This window comes from Hippichthys cyanospilos, chromosome 2, assembly GCF_059441005.1.
Source record: "Hippichthys cyanospilos isolate Australia breed blue-spotted pipefish chromosome 2, RoL_Hcya_1.0, whole genome shotgun sequence".
In the NCBI taxonomy this organism is placed as follows: Eukaryota; Metazoa; Chordata; class Actinopteri; order Syngnathiformes; family Syngnathidae; genus Hippichthys; species Hippichthys cyanospilos.
Genome location: NC_142370.1, coordinates 26,492,240 through 26,515,728, shown reverse-complemented (window position 1 = coordinate 26,515,728; position 23,489 = coordinate 26,492,240). Strand labels below are relative to the sequence as shown.

The 23,489-nt window shown below is 41.2% G+C and overlaps 2 protein-coding genes across 5 annotated transcripts in view; one reads left to right on the top strand and one right to left on the bottom strand.

Annotated features, from left to right (window-relative positions):
• The first annotated feature begins 8,099 nt into the window (after positions 1–8,099).
• Positions 8,100–10,719, top strand: sp5l (Sp5 transcription factor-like). Its single transcript, XM_088407936.1, has 2 exons — positions 8,100–8,410; positions 9,170–10,719. Exons 1-2 carry the CDS (start codon positions 8,357–8,359, stop codon positions 10,223–10,225), a joined length of 1,110 nt encoding a protein of 369 aa, XP_088264062.1. The 5' UTR covers positions 8,100–8,356; the 3' UTR covers positions 10,226–10,719.
• Positions 10,720–13,078: 2,359 nt separating this feature from the next.
• Positions 13,079–23,489, bottom strand: part of arhgef25a (Rho guanine nucleotide exchange factor 25a) — a 53,329-nt gene continuing 42,918 nt past the window's right edge. For 2 of the 4 annotated variants that reach the window (XM_088408689.1, XM_088408690.1), the window contains exons 8-17: positions 23,391–23,460; positions 22,110–22,199; positions 21,121–21,213; positions 20,789–20,839; positions 20,630–20,707; positions 20,324–20,515; positions 17,852–18,032; positions 17,305–17,534; positions 17,114–17,227; positions 13,079–14,636 (exon numbers count right to left, since the gene is read on the bottom strand). In XM_088408689.1, coding sequence (XP_088264815.1) covers positions 14,514–14,636; positions 17,114–17,227; positions 17,305–17,534; positions 17,852–18,032; positions 20,324–20,515; positions 20,630–20,707; positions 20,789–20,839; positions 21,121–21,213; positions 22,110–22,199; positions 23,391–23,460 — 1,222 coding nt within the window. In that variant the 3' untranslated portion in view covers positions 13,079–14,513. The remainder of the gene's footprint in view (positions 14,637–17,113; positions 17,228–17,304; positions 17,535–17,851; positions 18,033–20,323; positions 20,516–20,629; positions 20,708–20,788; positions 20,840–21,120; positions 21,214–22,109; positions 22,200–23,390; positions 23,461–23,489) is intronic. The other 2 variants (XM_088408691.1, XM_088408692.1) reach the window with 1 other exon arrangement.

Here is a 23,489-nt window from a genome sequence, read left to right as displayed (position 1 = left end):
TGAGCCCATCATGGCCACCTGAGGGCAGTATAATACATATATTTGGTCCAAATCTACAGAAATATTACTCTTTCTTCACAGAGAAAAAATACCGGTAATATATCAATGTGAATGTTGTGTGAGTCTATATGCATTGCTCCATCATTTGTCAAATATCCATTACTTAAAGGGTTAGAACACCGTGATGCTGATGCGCTTTGGTGTCGATGACGTTTCATGTTGTTTGTTGAAATTATGATAAATAGATTTACCAAAAGCAATGCCGTCTACCGTATGTGTTTGTTTAAGTGCCCAAAGTGTAATTGCTTTTGTTCATGTTTTCTTTGGTAATCGATTGCAGTAAACAGCTAAACCTCTTTTTTGATGAACTGTTCTCTGTCAGTTTGCTCCTTGTTGTAAAAAGAATTAATTCACCATCACCACGAAGCACTTGTATCTCAAATTTTTGCTTATAATTCAAAGCAAAAAAAAAAAACAATCAAGCTGCATGGAGTAAGATCGCTGTGAAAAAGACATATGCATGTTTAACAATTCGTATAAGTATGGCTGTAAATTGTGTTGAGCTTGAATCGTTTTCACCTGAGTATGACTCTAAATCGCGTCAGGTTTATGAATTGCAAACTTGCAAGTGCAAGGTATTTTGAATACAACTCTCATTTGTACGACTATGAGCTCACGAGACACGACTTCACGTCTTTGCAGGAGTCTCTCCTTTGGATTTGTGGATCTTATCCTTTGCATGTGCGAGCCTTTGGATTTGAGTTGAATCTGCAAATTGAGAAGACATCCCGCCAAGCCATTGGCAAAGTCAGTCAATCTGCAAGTCATTCGCGCCGCGCATGCGTAAAGCAGAAAAAATTGGCAGAATTGCTCACGAACTGAATGCCAAAAACAAGCTGTCAATAGCTCATCAGGCTTTAATCTGAGGAATTATGTTTTCGCATTTTTAGTGATGCTCATATGAAACTTTCGTGGGGCATTTGTGGCCATTTAGGGCCAATTTCTTGGAAAATGGTGTCGTTTTGGGAAGGTTTTGTAGGAGCTAGTGACCTCTGCTGGCAGAAACAAGCACTGCAATGAATATTGAAAAACCCCTTTCGAGTTTGTCTTGACGCACACACAAATGCTGAAATTGAATCATACTATGAAATGAAGATTAATTAATAAAAAATAAAGATTTTTAAATTATGTATAGTTTGCTTATTTATCATTGAGATTATAAAGCAGTTAATCTCTTCAATATTTTGACAGACCCATTTATAATTTATATTAATGATTTTCAAACAGTATATGGTTTTGGAGTCACAGGTCATAACAAGCCTGTCGGTCCAATTTTATGAAACAATTCACGTATAAATTGGAGATTCACTTTGCAAACAATCAGCTGTTGTTGTACGGAGTATGATTGCAGCGGAAAAACTGTATTTGTGTTTACTAAAGGCTGTGCGGATGGTTTGCAGATCGACTGCCCGGTACCTTGGTGTGACGTCATTTTGCATGTTCGACTCAAATCCAAAACATCAGACCCACAAATCCAAAGACTCAAATCCACAAAATTCAAAAGATAGGATCCACAAGCAAGATCATAGTCGTGAAAACGAGTTGTATTCAAAATACCTTGCACTTTCAAGTTTTCAATTTGTAAACTCAACACAAAATATAGTCGAACTCATACAAAAACAATTCAAACTCAACACAATTTACAGTCATACGACTTGTCAAACATGCATACATCTTTTTGACAGCTGTCTTACGCCACAAAACTGTGGCTCTCTTTGAAAGGCCAAGTGTATCAGGTGACAGGTCCATTATCATATCATATCATAATAAACTGACTCTCTTTGATTGCTTTATGCTTCCTAAAAGCTTATTCATGCTCATTGTCTGACCAGCATGTCTCAAACAAACGCACACGCACGCATGCGCACGCACACACACACACACACACACACAGTTTAAGATCAATAGGAAGCAGGAAACAGACTCCACACAGAGGTATCAAATTGTTGCACTGTAAAGTCTAGCTGTTGATGTTGCTCCTTATCGCCATGAAACGGAGTGTCATGCTAATTAGGGCCCAGCTTGCCCTGTCCTGGAGCGCAATGGTTGAGGGTGAAGCACTCCACTCGCATGCTGTCTGTCTGATCCATTAGGCCACATTTGTCACATGAGGGTCGTTGAGTCAGCGGCGTGCTGTAAAATGGCTTCTTTGACGCAGCCACCAGCACAAAGGCTGCTCTCCGCTGTGGATCTTGTCCTTTTCTAGTGCAGATGGTCAAGACAGCTGGGACAATTTAGAGATGAGGCTTTTAAAACTTAAAACGGCCTCTAGGCATGATAAAAACAGCTTGACTACCCACTCCGATATTCAACGTTCTCTTCCGAGCGTGAAGAGTTCACATTATCGTCAGCCAAAATCTTGGTAGAACGGTGACTTTGATTTTTAGGGTTTCTCGTAATGTTTAAAACACATAACGTGGATGTACTGATATACTCCATCTGCTGCTAAGTGCATGTAGCATTTATCTGATCTATTTAACTTCTGTGTTTTACATACTGTTTCCATTCCACCGTTTGTCCTTCGCTTGTCAGCGATAGACAGTAAAAATACATCGTTTTGAATGAATTTTGAAAGAAAATATTAATCATAAACACGTGCTTATCATTTCATTGCACAGGAAAAGGATGTTTTGTATTTAAATGTTCAAATGATTAACTCTTAAGCCAATAAAGCAGGTAAATGCTTTCAAAGAGTTTTCTGTTCTTCACTTCACATTGTAATTTTTAGTTTCATATCAATAGCAAGATAAACACCAGCCATTCATACAACACGGCTAGGGACTATTTAGAATGTGCAGTAAATTTACATCTAATGCCGTTGCAGTGTGGGTGGAAACCAATGTATCGGAGACAACCCACACAGGTACGGGGAGAACATGCAAACTCCACACTGCAAGGCGGGAGCCTGAAATGAACCTGCAATCTCTATACGGTAAAGTGGATGTACTAAGCAATCTGCCGCAGCGCTGCAAGAGTACATGACACCTCTGATGATTTTAGCAACATTATAACCACATTTTCTGGATCCTGTCCACCGTCAGAGTAAAATGTCCATTCCTCAAAACATTTTACGGGAAAAAAACTAACAAAAATATATTTGTTAAACACTGTCAAATCTGACTAAATCCGTTTTCTAAGCTCCACTGTCAGCTCAGTTAATGCTGACATAATAGCCCATGCATATACATCATTGACTTAATTTCTTTCTTTTTTAAAGAGTGGAATAAAGGTCACTTGCTCAATTTAAAAATTACCAACGTTTCGAACAGCATGACATCTATTTCACACAATGGCTGGGATATTCAATGAAATCTCTCTTTTTTTTTGGGGGGGGGGGGATATTTCAAAGGCGTCTCGCTTCGCCTCATAAATTACTCAGCATATTCTCACACCTGATAGAAAGCATAACATTTAAGAAGCCGACCCCAGCATATTTTGTGTACATAAATATCCCAGTTGACACACGATGCCAATAAGGATAATATGGTGCAATAAATAAATGGCTCCTACAGGTAACATTGCAAGACACTTTGCTGACTCCCAGTAGCTCAGGAGCTTTTGGGGTAACGTTTGTAACAAAGTTGAAGTCATTTCAACAATACACAGATTTCCAAACTTGAGCTGCATAAGGTGCACAGGACCAAAAAATATATACCATAAGTGTTACACGAATTACACATTTCTATTGTGTTTTTTTTTTTGAAAAGTAAATTAAAATGGATGATTTAATGAGAAAACTCAAAAGAAAATATCAAGTAAAGGCTTCGAAAAATATTTTATAAACTTATCTCTGTCTCAAACATTTGATTTTAATGAATACTCTCCAGAGGTGGGGTTCTGTCATCCCTGTACCACTTGGTCGGTAGATTGACAACAAGAATTGCTTGTTGTGTTTGAGATCACTATCACATCCTTGGTGTCAGAGCTTTGACACAACACAATGAAGTGTAAAGTTGGCGAAAAGCAACATGCACTTTTGACCTCCAAACACTGGGCTCAAAATTCCTTTCAACTCAATAGGACTCTTGCTTTGAGACCGAATTGGATTTGGCAGTGATGGGCATCACAATGAGGAAGACATTCTCTGCCGGCCTAGACTATCAGAAGCGCTGACCTACATTAACGACCTTAATTTGAATATTTGTTCCATGAAGTTGTTTTAATTTATTCCCAGGGGTATTTCCTCTTCGTTTTGTAATGTTTGTATTTGCTTTAACTGCTTCCATCGCACAGCCCGGCCTCTGAGTGTGGTCACGTTAATCCGATCGGCCCAGAGCCTTCAAAATTTTGGTCTGTTGAGCGTCATCGATGTAAGCGTTTTTCCACCCCCCCCCGATTGTAGGGCACAGTCGCCTCAAGTTTCACATGGTATTGAGGCTTTCTTTTACCTTCATGTGAAAGCGTTGATCGCAAGAGGTAGATTAGATCAGGAAATTTCCTGCTGAAGATCTCAAAGGTATTGTATGTTATTACATGTATTGTAATGTATTGTATGATTTGGTGATTTTAATGCAAATTTCCCACGAGCATTTCCGTATTCCCTCTTGAGAAGGAGAATGAGCCGCTTCTTTCCCAGGGTGGTAGCATGGAAGGGTGCGGCAGCCCTATACAGTCGGTCAGAGCATACGGCAAATGTATGACGGCGCGGGCCTGATTAGCGGCCATCTCAGCAGCTGTTTAATGAACACAGGGACCTCTTCCTCTGGAAATGAGTTTTCCCTTGAAAACGCTGGAAGCCGTATTCAGGTCTATTTAAATGAGCTAACATGGGGAAGGTAAGCAGAGCCACATGAGCATTGTTTTCACAGTTCAAAGTGAGGAGAGAGTACTTTGCACTTCAAAGCCACTCATCTGGGAGGCAGCGCGCTGGGGGTGCGGGTGGGGGGTGCGTCGGAGGGTGGCGGGGGATATTTGGGATGGAGGAGGGGGTTGATGAGAAGGGACAGGAAATAAGAGTCGGGGTAATTAACAACTTCTGCTCCGTAATAAAGCCGAGACATAGTGCACGGCACCTCTGCCTTCCAGACGCGCTCTCGTGTCATCCTTCCTCATCCGCTGCGCTCTCTTTTATCATTTGGAATTAGACGCCTCACTTATATTAAAGTTGCTGAGAGGATCAAATATAATTACAGCTGTAGTGACCTTCACAGACGCTTCTGTTATATTACTAGAAAAACATTTAGAACAAGCCGACCTGTTTCTATTGGGTAACACGAGAAAGCAAAGTGTTCAAGATGCAACCGGGCAAATGTTGGACTCGTGTTGCAGGCGTTCTCGGAAAAAGGTGTGATTTTGCTTCCGGCGATATGTAACGTAAGCTTTGAGGTACCCAGAAAAAAAAAACAGCTTTTACATGTTTTATCCCCTCTTATCAAGTAATATTCAGAAAATCGATGAAACATTCAAGGCTATAGAGTGCTTTGCACCAAACCTTCCGTAGAGTAAAAATCCCAAACCTAAATTTCATCTGTAACTTTCTGCGGTGTGGTGCATGTTACGGAATCTATGTATGCAGAAAAGTGGGCCGAAAACACTTTAAAACTAGAGTAAGGTATCGTAATGTAATTTTTATCCATCTTATTCAACCGACGCGTGTGCTAAATCAGATCTCCAAAATTCACAAAAATGTATAATCGCTCGCGTTAATTTGATTGTAATACGAGTTTAGCCGCCTTCTGCTTGAGGTGTGTTTATTTAGGGATTGCAGCCGGCGGAACAAGGAGCAGCAGATAGGTGCAGAGCTCTGAATTTACATGAGAAGCGGGTTCCCAGCCTGGATTCAAACTCCTAACATTGTAATGGTGAGCAGACTTACAGAATGAGATTAAGCCTCAATCTGCATTTAATGGAGCACATCTGAAGCGGCCTCCACTTGAACTCTCCAATGTGAGAATGTCACACAGGGCGGCCTATTTGATGTGTCACCTACTGGTGAGAACTCTCTTTGATTGAGTTATATCAATTAGCTTTGTGAGGGGGAGTGTGTGTCTGAGTGAGCGTGTGTGTGCAAGTGTGTGGGTGTGTGTGGGAGAAAAGTATTTATCCTTCAATTCCATGTAAAGTTCAGAATTCCGGCAGCCAATTTTGACAGTTAACAAGATGTGTGTTTCATTTCATACTGCCCAGAAAGCTGATGGAATAGATGACCGGATGTCGGTTTCTTTTTTTTCTCTGCCTGTTATGAAAAAAAAAAATGTTGTGTTCAATTCCTGCGCAAAAAGAGTGAACCAGTAATGGATCATATTCATGTTTAACTTGCTGACTGGAGAAATAATTTCACACTCTTTCCACTTTTAAAAATGTGCATCAGATACTGTTGTGTTCTGAATCTATTATTATTCAAAATCCCACGGTAGTGAAGCAATAGTTCTCGGGTTAAAAATAGTTTTTGACTGAGCTTCCATTATGTATGTTAGATGTCTTTTTTATTTAACAGACTAAGCAGGTTTTTGCTCCTCCGTGTAGACTTGGTAAAAGTTTCGGAACTTTCACATGCTGTGTGAGGTCACTCAAACAACGAGTGTTGGAGAGTAAAACATAACAGTAGTAACCCTGTTCAGTGGAATTTTTCTCCTTTTTTTTTTTGTAACACAGGAATGTAAGACAACATTTTGTCCACCTTCAATGACAGAGGCATGCCGCTGTGATTTTAAAAATCATCCATTTCCTCGGTCAGCTTTAATTACACTTATTCTTTTTTATTAAGTCAGACTGTCCCGCCAATCAACATCTAAATGTAAATTAATACAGAAGGAATGGTTAGTGGTTGTGCTGTTAATCAGGAACTTTTTAAAATTTGTTTGAGGCTATGCTTTAAGGTTATTGTAATTATTTGGCATATCAACAAAAACCCTGAAAAAGCATGTTAGAAGAACTGAAAGTACCGGTACATGCTTGGCTTGTGTTTTGTTCTTTTTCCTTTCCTCAAGTGACTTTTTATTTTATCAGTATTGAAACGTGTCTATTGAGTTCAGAATTTACGATTGTGACTGATTATTTTGGGGAACTATGAAAAAAGCTGCCTGTTGATACCCACTTATGAAATGATAAATTTGCTCAATGGTTGTTAATTTTGAAGTATATGCCAGGCCTGAAGGTGTGTTGTAAGTCAGAAAGTCACAGTGAAAAAAAGAAAAAAAAGAATAGTGTTAACATAGTCAGTATGAAACAAAACATTTTCATAGGCTGACAAGTGGAACCTCTGCTTCAGCCGGAACTCAGATCGTCGCCAGGTGACGAACATCTGACGTGCTGATTCTCAACTGATGTGCTGCTGTTTGCTACATAAAGTGTGACTATCATGCCATCATTTAGGAAAGATCCTACTGTAAGCATTTTGAGATGCTGTGATCATTTTCAGGCTGCTAAAAACCACCTAAAGTGGTTTGAAGTGCTTTCTCGAGTGGTACAGAAAATTGCAAAAAAAAACATTTTTTTCCACTTTTATGTACAGTATTGATTTATTTACATTCCATGTATAGTAGATTTAGCAGCTCAGTTGTGATGAACTCATATTTTCTGCAGAAAACATTTGCATTTAATCTTTAAGAACTGCATATTTTTATACCTTAGGTCAAGTGCAATTTTTACGTAACTTGTGTGAAACTCACCCAATTGAATCATTGTTCACATTTTAGTACAGTTTTCTTGTGCGTGAGTAATAATTTGGCTTGATAATACAGTGGTTGAAAAGAATAAATATGGTGCACAAATACGTAGAATCGTATAGATCAATTGAAACAAAAAAAACAAATATATGATGTGATGCGTAGTTGGAAAAAGTTTACAAGCATAAAGGACAGTCGATGAGGGGGTGAGGGTGGGGTTTCCTTACGACAGGTGCGTTCGTATCGCTGGAGGGGAGGAGCCGGTTGGGGTCATCTTTTGGCTGAAACAGAGTAAAATTATGAGTGGCCCACCCCTTCATCTTACGGCCCCCACCCCCAACAACCCCTTCCTCCCTCCCTCTCCATTGACTCGCTCTTCTACATCATACTGGAGACCCCGTTGAGCGGATATTTTGCCTCTATAAAGACCAGCAGCAGCTCAGCCCCAGACTCCTCAGGAGTTGGTCGCTGGGATTTCCAACGCGCATCTTCCCTCTTCCCACGCTCTGGATCACCGCGACCACCTTTCAGCAGACTCGCGTGGACTTTTTGAATGCGGCGGGATTGCCTCGGTGTGCTTCTCGCCAAGTGTGGAGGGCTGAGCCGAGTGAGAGTGTCACCGGTGTACTTTTTTGCCACGCGAGGACGTTTGCGTTGCACTAGTGTGAGAAGAAGCGACCCGAGGACTCATGGCCGCGCTCACCATACAAAGGACTGATAACTTTTTGCACACCTTTTTACAGGTTTGTGGCGCAGCCTTGCATTGAGTGTCACATTGTCTGATTAATGTAGCCACAGTATGTTTGGAACGTGCCTGTGCGCTTGTTCCTTAATGAGTAGACACGTTTCAACCACATGATGCACTACGTTTGTATATAGACAAGATCCAATTCATACATACATAATAATATGTATGTTTGCACTGCCAAATTTGGTATTTTTTTTTAGTACATGATGTGTTGATTGAATGTGAGGAAGTTGCGCTCAGTTGTTCAACATTAACTCGATTGCACTAACTTTGAGTGGTTGTGTTGAACCACACAAATACTTAGTTATGTGTGGGAGTAATAAGTTTGTTCATTCAGCACTATTCACATTTTAAAATAAAAAGCTACAGGTAAAAAAAGAATAAATAAAACTCATATAACGGACCGAAAGACAACATCAAAGCTATTAATCGTAAACTGAAAAAAACTTTCATTTCATTGAAGTTTTGTTTATAGTATGTGTGTGTGTGCGCGTGTGTGCGCGTGTGTATATAGAGGACTGACCCAAAGGAATGATTCCTTTTGATCACTCCAAGAAATTAAGACATGGGCCAATTAGGATTTTTTTTTTTCTCAACGAGCTTAACATAGGATTTATTTGACTTATTTCCAGAGTTACTGTTGGATTAATTTATTTATTTCGACAATAAAATGCAGTTTCATCAAAGCTAACAAATAATGTTATGGTATTACAGTATTTGCACTTGTCATCCTTTGTAATTTGCCCCAATACAGGACCGCACGCCCAGCTCCTCTCCAGAGGGGCCCCCCAACACCCTGTCCTTCCTGGCCACCACCTGCAGCCAAGCCTGGCAGGTGGGAAGCACCACAGGCGCCGAGGCCTCCCAGTTCCCCTACGAGGGTACCGTCAGCTCCGCTTCTGGCATGTTCCAGCTGTGGAGCAACGACATGACGCCCAGCGCAGCCCTCAGCACGCACCAAATGACCTTCACCGTGCCCAAGGTGCAATTTCCCGGACACGTGCAGTCGAGCCTGGGCCATCACCACCACCATCACCCCCACCACCACCACCATCACCATCATCCTCACCACGAGCTTCCTCTCACCCCTCCGGCCGAGCCCGCCTCATCGTACTCGTTCGAACTCTCTCCCGTCAAAGTGCTGTCGTCGCAGCCGCAGGCCAATGGCTCCTACTACCCGCAGCACAGCAGCGTAGGACAAAACTTCCCCGGCTTCCTCCAGAACTCCTCGGCCCGGCATCACCTGTCGGGAGGCCACGGGGAGGAAGGGCAGCAATGGTGGAGCCTGCCTCAAACCAACGCATCGCCCTCCAACCATCCCTTTGCCTTGGGCAGACAGCTGGTGTTGGGCCACCAGCCGCAGATAGCCGCTCTCCTTCAGGGGAGCTCCAAGGGCCTGCTCAGCTCCACGCGCCGCTGCAGGCGCTGCAAATGCCCCAACTGCCAAGCCAGCGGAGGCGGACTGGAGTTTGGCAAGAAGAGACTGCACATCTGCCACATTCCCGAGTGCGGCAAAGTCTACAAGAAGACCTCGCACCTGAAGGCCCATCTACGCTGGCACGCCGGCGAGAGGCCCTTCATCTGCAACTGGCTCTTCTGCGGCAAAAGCTTCACGCGGTCGGATGAGCTGCAGAGGCATCTGCGCACGCACACCGGGGAGAAACGTTTCGGGTGCCAGCAGTGCGGTAAGCGCTTCATGAGGAGTGACCACCTCTCCAAACACGTCAAGACCCACCAGACCAGGAAGACCAGGTCTGGGCAGCCGTCGCAGAGCTCGGAAACTCTGCTCACCAACATCAAGAGAGAGTAACGTCTGCCGTCCGTCTTTACAAAATCCCCCCCTCCCCAAGAACTTGTCGTGCTGGTTTTGCACAGCCGGGCAAGTGGCAAGCGCCCCATACAGCTAAAACAGGGAAGGAAAAAAAAAACTAGAACTTTACAAGTAATAGAGGATTCAGAAAATTGATGATACGCTTGTTCCCAATTATATTTGATGTGAAAATGGAAAAAAAAGAGAAAGAGGTATCGAAATACAGTATGTTTGCCACATATTGTAATGAGCAAAATTGCCATACCTATGTGCAATTAAAGATAAGCCATACTAGAAAGCCTTGAATGAAAGGAGAATTCCGAGATGTTGATTAGAACAAAGAGATTTTTATTCTTGTCCTGATTTGTTTGCTTTTCTTTGAAATTTCGAAACACATAAATGTGAATTGTCTGATTTTAAACTGTATGTAGAACATTCCAATTTCAGTGTAAATCATGTATAAATAAATGCAAGCTGTTCTCGGGTTAATTGCTGCATGTGTATTTTAATAAACAATCTCTGTCTTGAAAGGTGCACGATTCCTTAATGCTACTTCCTCACTCCTTACCGATTAAATATCCATGAAAATGGGTTGAACTTTTTTTTTTTTATTGGCTTGTTCACTAAATGTGTGAATCCCCTGAAGAGCTGACAAAAAAACCTAACATTTTATGTACATCTAAATGATTATTTGATCCCCTCCGAAATAGCAAAGCTGCCCCATTGTGCTGCTGGCGTGAGGAAGACCAACATGGTGGGCTGTTCAAAGACCTTCACACCTCCGAGTAAATACTCATCTCATTGATGGGTTGTTTGTCGCGCCTTCGGCCATCAAGTTCACAGTCATGTGGCCTTTTAATTGCTGTTTTTGTTTCTTTCCATGGAGAAGATTGAGTCAACAGATGCCTCAGAGGGCACTGGCGAGGAATTCCCTGTGAATGGGACCCCTGTTGTTCAGACCCCCTCGGCGGTGACAGAAACTCCCTTTGATTTTGCACCCTTGTGAAAGTTAATACCTCCCGACCCCCCTCCCCTGCAACCCGCAGCCGTATATCACAGTCGTGTTACGATAGGCTCTGCTTTACGGCCCAGAATAGACCTTTATTCAGAGACCAGCCAACCAGCCGTCCGCTCATCCAGGGGTTCCTTCTCTTTGTTTCAAAGTCTTTTTGAAACTTCTTCAATGAGGGCCTAGCCTGTATTCTTTGCAAAGGAGTCTACATCATAGCGGACTTAAATTGAGATGTTTGTTTTGAAGACTGAACATTTTGTTAGATATGCAATGATGAAACAGTCGATATGATAAGAGATGATGGAAGTAAACCTTGGCCGAAAAATTATATCATATCCAATATGTGGCAGCAGAAGGGATTATTTTATACGTGTGTAGAAATAATTTAGGGCAGTGGTTCTCAAAATTTTTGGAGTCAGGGATCCCTTTTGGAAAGCAAGATTTCCAAGTGCCTATTTTGTTCATCAACAGATTCAATTCAACAGAAAGTATATTTGTTACTATTCTGTTTAGAAGTTTGGAAAATAATAATTGCAAATTGCATGCCTCCTTATAAGAAACAGGGTCAATTTTCCCCCAAACAGGTTGCTGCCAATTATTTAGTCAAAAACAGCATTATCAAATAAAATGCAGATTTAGCTTTGTTAGCAAGCAAATGTGGACACAAAATATATTTGACGCATTTCAAAATTATTCCATTTTAAAAAATATAAGAAACTGGTTGAATTGATTGCTCTATTATCATCATGTACTTTCAAATTTAATTTAAAATAAAATAAAATTAACACAAATATATATATATATATATATATATATATATAGAGAGAGAGAGAGAGAGAGAGAGAGAGAGAGAGAGAGAGAGAGACTATGAAGTAATTTAAAATAGAGAAAGATGGAGCAGCAATTCCTTTTCCCTGTTGAAATAATCCTGAATTTAGAATTTTACCAGATGACGTTCTTGACAGCAAAAGTTTTTGATGGTTTTTGTTGACCACCGCATGTTTATAGCCATTGTCAAGGGGCACCCTCACCTGTATTGCGGAGCATCAATTTGTAAAAAAAAAAAAAAAAAAAAAAAAAACTGTCATCCACAAGTGTCCACTGAAGGTTCCTGTACCAAATGCACAGGTCACCAGTGCCAAAAAGTGTGCGTGCTTTAACAGCAGAAATAGCTACATGTATCAATATTTGATACATGTGAATCAATTCTGTATTTTAACACAAAAAAAAATGCAACACGTTGCAAAAAAGTATGATGTTTCTGTTATTTCTTAAAAAAAAATGTGTTACGGTCCAAAAATGGATGGATGGATGGATGGATGGATGGATGGATGGATGGATGGATGGATGGATGGATGGACGGATTCGGTGGGTAACTACTTCCCTATAGGTATGTAAGTACGTACGCAGATTTGGAGAGGAGGGAAGTGCTGTGTCGTCCTCTACTGCCCAAAAGGAAGAAGAGATCTAGAGGAAGCATATTCATTGCCTGGATGTTTCTTACGTTCAGATCCGACCATCTTAAAGGCGATTTAGTTTTGTTGTTGTCAGATTTTTTTTTTTTTTTAACTGAGATTGCCTCTACTAAATAATTCAACAAGTGTGGACTATATGGAAGTTGATAGTGGAAAAACTATAGACTTAAATGTGGAAGTTAAGCTTTTAAGCACCAAAATAGCAAAATTACAATAAACTTTTACAGAACTCCTTTATCGCTAACTATTTTCAAGCTACAACCTTTTCAAATAATAGTGATACAAAAACAATCTTTTATTGAAAAAGAGAAACTCTGTTGTCTAAAGAGTTAAACTGATTGTTTACTGTCACTTCATTATAGTTTCATTCATTACAGTTTTGATAAATTATTTAGCGCCAAAAAAATGACTAAACTATTCAACAAAAAATGAAGAAAAAACACTAGTATTTTAAAGTTAGGATTTCATAACAAAAACTGACGGATTATAGCTTGCCATAACACAACATAAGCACAACATTTGACTCCTTTTATCCCACAATAGTATACAACTTTCTTTAATCAGGCCAAAGATGGGGAATATCTTCATTCTAGGTTTAAAAATGTAACTGGCATATTTTGTCCAAGTATGGACTAAAAAGCAAACATTTTAATTTTACAAATGTAAGAAAGGTTATGAGGGAAAAAAATACTGAAATACTGAAATAAAGATAGAATTAAATAAACTGGAAAATCTAATCAAAGGTTTTCCATCACTGGTTGATGTAAGAATTAGGTGGGTAAAAAACAAGGGTGCAAATAACTGCTTACAGGTTTTTAATTTTTGGACATCACTTTAAAGTATATGACCTCTGAAATTTAAAAAAATCTGCCCTTCTTCTGCTTTGAAGAGAAGTTTGTAATAATAATAATAATAATAATAATAATAATAATAATAATAATAATAATAAAAGGTATACCAGAGAATTTTGCAGTGAACAGGTAAAACACAGCTTTACATTCTCTTGCAGCAGTGTCCGACGCTTGGCGTCCACCAGGGGTCTCTGTCTGTCCAGCTAAAGCATAATTAACGAAAAAAGCGTCCGAACAGTGTTTAAGATGCTCAGTGCTCTTCACTGCTCACACTTTGGCCTGTATTTACTTTTTCTTTTTTCTTTTTTATTAAAGAGACTGAAAAAAAAAAACAAAATATGCACATGCACCAAATGAGAGCTGTGTTGAACGTCAGCATATAGCATTGAGCAGAGAGACGTCATCTCTCACTGACTCTTGAATTTGGTATCAGGTTCACCATTAACTTGTTTCCTACTATTCTTCACCTCGTCAGCAGAGGAAACGCCAGATGTAATATTGTAGTTGTCTTATAAGGAAGAGGCCATGCAATCCTTGCAATTTCATGCAGGAAAAAGGTCCATACATCGGTGCATACAAAATGAAAGGCACAATCCAGTAACCTCCCCAAATAGGAATGAACATTTGATAGTCAAACCAACCCCGTCTCCAAAATCTCAAACAAGTACGAAGCAGAAATTGTCACCGAAATGATTGTCCTTCCTTTGATTGCCCCGATTTGCGTTTATGTGCACACAAAGTGGCCAGCGCTTGTCATCCAACGTCCGCTTTTGTTGTTGTTGATAATTTTTTAAAAATAAAAAAAAAGAAAGAAAGAAAAGAGTCATTTATAGGTGTGCCCAAAATGTCTTCATAGGTTCCTTCAAAATTCCCAGATCAGGTGTAAGTCCTGGAGCAACAGACATGTCTTCTTGTCTTCATGCTGTCCCTCAGGTTAAAAAGACAGAAGTTCACAGGTCATCTTCAGCAAGCTGGGCCAAGTTGCTCGGGCGTCGTCCAGCTGAGGGACCCGAAAACGAAGCCTGGCTTCCGGAATCCGCCACGTGACCCCTGCGGCAGTTGTCACCCACTCTCTGCAGGAGGGAGGGAACATTTGTCACGCCTGCAGAAAGCTTTTCAATATGCCAAATACTTTTCAGCATAAGCGAAACCTTTACCGCCTTTTTCTACTGATAAAAATGCAAATGGTTATATACAGTACATGTGAAAGAAAGTAATGCAGTTTTGTGTGAAGTTCCTCCTATTCACCCCAGGCCACACATGAGAAACAATTATCTACTTTTGATAGGCATCGCTTACCCACTTCCTTGTCTGGCTCAGGCCGCTTCCTGTTTGTTATGTATTAAGCCAATCCAGCTTGAGTCAAATGAGAAAGCGCTGGATGGCTACAGTAATGCCCTGTTACACCCGAGTCCCACAGAGTTGCTGACAGTGAAGTAAAAACCTTAAAACAAACCTTAAATTTTGAGGAAAACGTTTCCCTACTTTGTATTTGTAACATGATTAAAAATTTATATTCAGAATATGGTCAGGCTGCTGCAAAGAGTCTCTAAAGACACACCGGCTGCTCCAGAATTCTGTTGCTGGAGTACTGAAATATGTTGTTTTTGTGACACTCACTTTTTCAGGCTTTTGACTACGGCATATCTTTACATCATTGGGTACATTTTTTTTTATTTTATTTTTTCTGCCCAAGTGGGTCTGCTTATGTAGAGTTTCAAAATATTCTGTGGTTTGAAGAGCGGTCTGAGGAAAAAATTGAAAGGAATTACAGAAGCACAGTACAAAATCAAATACAACGTGCAAGCATCCTAAGAATCTCGTTTCTTTTTCAACCATTGAGAGGAATCTCATATCAAATGGATCTGTATTGCACATATGCGGGCATTCAAGGAGAGATGTCAGCAAGTACGGGGACAAGTGCTGCACCTTTGAATGCTGGGTGCTAGGGATGGGAAACTTGACAGTACTGGGAGGCAAGCCGGCATCTGTCTGACAACTAGCTCCAAAGTGGGGTTAAAATTACTTGGGTACATTGGGGTGGCATGGCTCGGTGGTAGAGTGGTCGTCTCCCAGTTGAGAGGCTGTGGGTTCGATCCCCCTACCATCAAGACCATGTCCATGTGTCCTTGAGCAAGACACTGAACCCCAATTGCTCCTGATGATCAGTAGGTAAATGACTAGTTAGTGTAAAACGCTTTGAGTACTTAAGGTAGAAAAGCACTATATAAGTGAAAGTCCATTTACATTACAATAATCATTGGTGATGCAGGGGTTCTCAAAAATTTTGGAGTCAGGTACCCCTTGTAGAAAGCAAAGTTTTTTGCATTGTAAATGCCGGAATCCTAACCCAAAACAAAACAAATAACATCATTTAAGCCAAACATGAGTGCCATTGGTATTCAACAACACATTCAATTTGACAACAAGTATATTTGTTACTTTCCAGTCATACTGAAGTTTAGAAAATAAAAATTGCAAATTGCACGACTCCTTATAACAAACCGCGTTGATTTCCCCCAAACAGGTTGCTGACAGTTATTTAGTCAAAAACAGCACTAACTTTGCCTGCTTCATCGCCTCGTTAGCTAGCAATTGTAGACACAAAACGCATTTTGACTTTTTTTTTAACATCTCAATGTTTGGGCCTTCCTTGATGTTACAATGGCTTCTATCTACAGTAGGTAGACAGACAGAGCACTATCAATGCACTATCAACAGCGGCCAGAGGCGACACTAAATAACAAAGACTAAGCCAAATAAGGCACAAATCTGTCGCTGGTCATAAGATGAACTCAAGAAATTCCAAAGGACACAAATAATTTCACGGACCCCCTGCAGTCAGGACACGGACCCCATTTTGAGATCCACTGCTCTAATGAGTTAAAATGTAAATCAGGAAGAAGGTCGGCCTTAAACACAGATACGTGTCAAGGCCAGCCAGTAAAATTTTATAATTGATGATCTCAAAGACAACGCAAAGGTCAAGTAAAAACTCTATCGTTGAGATCGTTGTGATGTTCACAGCTATAGCAAACAAAACACTGGTGAAGGTGCGTGATTGTCCCTGAATCAAGACTAAAACACAGTTAAATATCTTTTCTTGAAACAGTGTGATCATGTATTATTATTTTGAGAATTTTGGAGCTAAACAGATGATATGACATTTTTCTACAGTTGCTTAGACTCTCAGGGTCAAGCTTAAGTCTTTTGAGGAATGACTGACTAAAAAGCTAGATTTATGAATAAAATGACGTCTATCACACTATGTCAGAATGATTATGTTAACTGCTGAAAAACAGTAAATGGGAGTGGATTTCTATAGCGCCCTCCACACCATGCGGTGCTCAGAGCACTTAACAAAGGCTCACATTCAGCCATTCACACACACGTTGGAGTCATCTGCAATGCTGGGCCCTGCCAGGTCCACTGGGAGCAATTTAGGGTTCGGTGCAATATTAAGTGGCATGTTCTTTTAATGGCGTGTTAAAAAACTGTTAATTTCTGGGAGATTAAAAAATGTAATGTGAATGGGCGTATATGGCCCTACCTGTGTAGTTTGCGCGGATGGTGCGTACAGCCCATTTGAAACAGCAGTACAGGTGTGCGAATCAGACAAGGTCAGCTGCACGTGTGAGGACGTCATCGAGTCAGGAGGGCACGGCTGAAAATACAAAATATTGTAGGGCATTTAGGTCACATCATTGAGATAGTATGGTAAATACATGTGAAATTGCATACATCTTGTAGTACAGAGGTATCACTGGGTCTTCGAGCCGGGCCTTGACTGGGCAAATGAAGGGCGGGCAGGGACGTGTTACGGGAATGGAGAGAGGGCAGCCTGTGGCGGTCAATGGAAGCTGAGGAGTGGGGCCTTAGGGCGCTGGCGGCAGACACGGGGGGACTCATGCCGCGACCCAAACTATTAGACTTGCTCTCTCGCCGCTGGTACTCAATAGGTGACTGTAAGGCTGAAAGAAATGCAAGTAAAGACAGTTGATATTACATTACAAGACTCCAGATTTTGGAATGTAGGAGGAAGCTAGCCTATTTTCATTTGTGATTCAGATAATAATCTTCCAAAACTAAACTATTCATCTAGATAAAACAATGCATAAACTGTATAATTAAAGTGATCAAGTTCAGGATGTTACCGTGATTTTCTATTTGATCGATAACACGGGCGTAAACATGTTTTTGACAGTCATTCCCTTCCTCCCAGGATTCAATTTTTACAGAATGTCAACTATAACAGAGCTGAAACATGTTTCTAAGTGGAGGTGTTCACCGTTGAGGAAGTTGCGTTGCGTCTCCAAGATCTGAACCACGTCATTAACCCAGGCTCTGCACGTCTCTGGGGAGGAGGCCAGCAACTGGAAGCGCACCACGCTCCCATCAGGATTGCGCGATGTCAACACAAAACGTGCATCATCACCTTCCACAGCAGGCTCCACGCCCAAGCAGCTCACCTGGAACACAGTCCACATTGGAACTCCATCCGAATGACTTTTATCAAATAAAAACATTACAGGTACTCCAAAAATGTTACTTCTCAAAGCCTTCCTATCATGTCAACTGTGTGATACCTTATGTAATCCCACGCCTCACCCTCATATGGTCTTTGATGGCTGAGTGTTCAAGAGAATTTAGTACCGTATTTTCCGCACCATAAGGCGCACAGGATTATAAGGCGCACCTTCAATTAATGACATATCTTAAAACTTTTTCTATATATAAGGCACACCGGATTATAAGGCGCACCCTCAATTAATGACACATTTTAAAACTTTTTCTATATATCAGGCACACCCGATTATAAGGCGCACCCTCATTTAATGATATATTTTAAAACGTTTTCTATATATAAGGCACACCCGATTATAAGGCGCACCCTCAAAAAATGACATATTTTAAAACTTTTTCAATCACAATGTAGTAAGACTCAAAGTAATAACAATAATAACTCAAACAATGACTCTAAACTCTCAATGGCATAATAACTCAGTGTCAATATGACCAACCTTGTTCAACTGTAAACACACAAACGAAAACAGGTAAAGCTTAATTTATCACTTCATTCCCCATCTACAAATCCCAATCTCAATATTGATCCATATCCTGTATAAGGCGCACCTGATTATAGGACGCACCTGATTATAAGGCGTATCATCAGCTTTTAAAAAAAATTAAGGCTTTTTGGTGCACCTTACGGTAGGTTCTGATGACCTTACCTATGGCACTTCATTTGATCAAATGGATTCTCGTGCTGTTTTAAAGGGGAAGTCAATAAAAAAAAAAGTTTGATGCAGGGCGACTTGGTGTGCAGTGGTTAGCACGCCTGAGCACTCCGGCGTCCTCCCACAAGAACATGCATGCATTGAACATACTAATTGTCCTGAGGTGTGATTGGGTGCGTTATAGTTGTTTGTCTCTGCCTGTCCCGCAATCGGCTGGTAATCAATTCAAAGTGTCCCTCGCCTACTGGTCGGAGTCAGCTGGGATAGGCACCAACAATCCTGCGACCCTTGTGAGGATAAGAGGCTCTCGAAAGTGAATGGATGGATGGATGTTCTATGCCAGGCATGTCCAAACCCAGTCCTCGAGGGCCGTCGATGCAGCATGTTTTGGAGGTTTCTGTCCTCCTACCACACCTGATTCAAACAATCAGCTCATCAGCAAGCTCAGCGGAAGCCTGACAACAAACCTGATCATTGGAATCAGCTGCATTGGATGACGCAAACACCAAAAACATGCAGGATAGGCGGCTCTTTAGGACCGGGTTTAGACATGCCTGTTCTACGGAATGCCACTCATCTAAACAGGGCAATCTCATTAATATCGCATTTGTGGAATGTGCATTAAGTAGCAAAATCCCCTTTTTTTAGCCTCTTACTGTTGCATAGTTACTCAGAACTCAGGTAACAACCAGTCGCGGCTGAGCTTGTAAACGCTACATGTCCTAACTCAGAAAAGAGGAGAGTTTGTTGCCTGAGCGCTGAGCAAATAGAATGTTGTTTTAAGACAACAGCCAGTGACAAAATGCCATAGCCACCCTACAGGATGGACAAAAACAAGTGGATTTTGCTGTGTGACTGTGTTTACAAACACAATTGTAATCAAAATGAAATGTTTAGCTGGATGGCACAGTAGCAGGCTGGTTAGCACGTCACAGGTTCTTTTCCGGCTCCAGCCCTCCTGTGAGGAGTCGGTATGTTCTCTCAGTTCCTGCGTGGGGTTTCCTCCGGGTACTTTCTTCCCACATTCCAAAAACATATATATTGGACACTCCAAACTGTCCTATGGTGTGTTTGTGAGTGTTAATGGTTGTTTGTCTTTGTCTGCCCTACCACTGGCTGGCACCCATTTCAGTATGTACCCCTCCAACTGAAAACACCTGGGATAGGCCCCTGCATAACCACGAACCTTGTGAGGATAAGCAGTCAAGATGATGGATGGATGAATGGACAGACAAACGGTTGGACAGATGGATGTTGAGACTAGGGGGCGCAGAGAACATATTCTAGCAAAGAATAGTTTGGGGCTGACTTCTCTTTAATGGCTTTCATGACCAGTCTGCATCTATTTGGAAGGGGATTCAGCTATCTCTGATCCTTTCCTCCAAGTTCCCCCTTTTGTTCTCCAAATGGGTTTTCTGAGTTTTCGCTTGTCCAGTTGGAGTGGGGTTTTTTTCTTCTTTTTTGTGACCTGCAGGTTGTTGAAGCCCTCAGAGATTAAAGTTGTTTTTTATGCAGGCACTTACCTTGATACTGCTCTTAAAGATGTACCCAGGGAGTGAGAAGCCTTTCTTCCTGTCAATCGGCTCACTGAAGATGACCAGCTGCTCAAACAGGAAGACCCTTCTTTCCTTGGCTCGGGACAGGAAGCCACTGTCCTGCTCTGTAACGGTGAAGGTGTCCTGCTGGAGCAGCTTCCCCTGGGCTGTGATCTTCCCCTTGTACCCATACCACAAGAGAAACACAACAAAAAGAGGAAGTGGTTGTGCTAAAGTTAGTACATGGAGTGTGCTTTTGCCTTTGGACTTGCGTTCCGAATCCTTAGGACTTACCTCAAACCCTTGGAGTCGGCCCACATTCATCATGTCGTTGCAACGTTTTGGCACGAAGCACATTACTTCTACTGCTTTCTATATTAAAAAAAAAAAAAAAAGTGAGTCGGTAGCAAAAGTAAAATGAAACCATGAAATTTTGTCTCAGAGAAAACCCACCTCCAATTCCTCTGTGTCCATCCCAGCTTTGGTGTAATACTTCAGGAAGTCCTACTCAAATAAACACAGCACGGTCACCAGAACATTCCAGCTTTGCCACAACAGAGGTGACGATATTTGTACAAGCTTTTAGAGGTGCACAATGCATCTTTCATTGGTTTGATAAGCAAACGGTCATGGCGATTACGTCCTCATTCACTAGACACCTCCTTATGACGACTGCAATCTTACGGACGCCACTACTGTACAAGAGCTTTATATTCCTTTCAAGGAAAGTGGAAATGTATCAGAAATTTGATACAGCTCTCCCACTAGAATCTAATTCTATTCACCTTGAGTAGCAGCTGGTACTTCATGATCCTCTGGACAGGTTTGATGAGCAAGTCATTGAGCTGTAGCCTGTGACCCAGCTGCTGACGCAACTCCTTGAAGGAAAAAAAAAAAAAAGTGGGCACAACCAGAGTGACACCCTTGCCTTGAAGGTGACACAGAAACACAGCAGAAAGTACTTACTGTATGTTCAGATTTCTTTAGTTCTTTATTTTTTGTTTATCTTTTGCTACAATCACAGGTGCAAACGGCACAAAATAGAGTTAAGCATTTAATTTCACAATGAAGTTTGATCCAGATGCTTACATGAGGACATTGAATCCCTCTTTTAGCTTTGAGTGCAACTTGAACGCTTACCATGACCAAGTTTAAAAATTTGGAAGTATACTGAGTAGTCATCTTTGTGTGTCTTTTTTTCCGTAATTTTCTAATACAGGTACTTTAAATCTCCATCCATCCATCCATGTTCTATATGTAGCCGCTTGCCCTCACAAGCGTCGCAGACTGGCTGGTGCCTATCCCAGCTGTCTACGAGCATTAGGGGCACCAGCCAATCTCAAAGGTAGTTTGAATAGAAATCTATTATTTTACTCTGGAATTGACAGTGCTCAAGACAAATGAGTACATCTACATTGAAAAAAAAAATGACTTTGACGAGTTTTTCGATACAGGTGCGGATCAATTCTTGCGATTTGTTTTCCTCTAAAAAATACAATTCCCCAACTTCAATTATTTTTGGATTTTACAACATTAAATGAATCCGACAAGTTATTTGCGGGACTAATTTGTAGTAAAGTATGCCGTATCAATAAATTGATTCTGAAAGGAAACTCAAGGTTTTTTAATACATGATTTTGGGGCCTAAACATTCATGTAAAGGATTGCAGGTGCTCAAAAAGACTCATACAGTATTCAGAAAAGTCCAGCGTTTCGTACAAAAAGGTAACCCTAAACCTAACACATTAGTCTGTGAAGTGAGTGAGATAATCACCTCAAAGTAGGTTTCGATGTACTCTGAGACAATGTGCTCTGACTTGGGTTTGTTCTGACAGTACACCACGTACATATGCAGACGCCTCTCCTGCAGGGCAAACAAATGGCTTATTGGGTCAATCTTGATTCCAGCCTGCCATTTCACTCATTCTTTCACTCTGTGAAATGAGAGGAACTATTCAACTGAATTGCAAACATTCAAACAAAATGTGTGTAAAAGGACTGAAGAAGCCAGTGCTAGGATGAAAAGAAGCGTTGCGACAACAAATTTTAAAGCCAGTCTTTTGCAACTAATTGACTGTTGGGAGGTGTGGCTGTCCTAATGAAGCGTGTAGCTTATGCATCATTTACCTAGGTTAGCTTGTGTGCAACCGGAGCCTTTTTAAAGCCTGTTGACAGCACCAAGCTGATCCTAGCAACAAGCTTTTTTACTTAGAAACCGCCGAGCTTCTTCACCTGAAGATGGACATCTTGCCACACTGCATGGCCTGGATTACACTTACATTTGTAAGTATGCTAAGATGAGTGTTTGTGCATGCGCCCATGCGTTTTGGTGACGTAGTTGTTGCTGAAAGCAGACTGGATCCTCTGCTTTTCATTAGCTCTTCGTCTGCTTGTTTTCACTGTGTGACACCGGGCCCAGATTTAGTTACAAGTTTTTCTACTACACAGCAAGTCGATTTACTCACCTACTGAGCCGCATCGGATTGTTTCAACTGTTGGGAAGCAGCAACTTAGAAGCGACCTAAATTTATCTGTCAGTGTCCTGTTGACATGTGTTACCATTTAACCGCTACAAACACATCTAAATTTGGAACCTAGCGTTAACCCTTTAACTCCATAGCAGTCCAAACTCCTCTATGCAAATCAACAGATATGTTTTCGATAGAATATTACAGTTTCTCTTATTAATAAGTCATTTATTTAGTGGAAGTGAGCTTCTTCCTTAATGCCTAAAAGTTACAGTAACGAAGGGAAGGCTGCAAGACAGGTAAATAGTTATCAGTCAATCTATGTTCCCGCCAATGGTCACAAACAGAAGATCGTGACTGCTGGATATTCCCCTTCCTTCCTTACTAACCCATTCGACTCAAAAAGGCAGCGTTAATCCATCAACGCTGACGGGTAATATGATATGACGACGGCGCAAGCTCGAAGGTACCTACTACTCGAGTGTCAACAGAATGCCCGTTTGCATGCTTAGCTCTATCTACAGAATGCAGGCGCGGTTTTGTTCTGTGCATATGTCTTCATGTGTTTACAATGCAGCTGTACTCACGTGCTTAATGAAAAGCTGACCCAGTCGCTCTGGCTCTTCTACACACTTCTCCAGCTCTCCCAGGAAGTAGCTACAAAGGAAAGGCAAACATACACACAT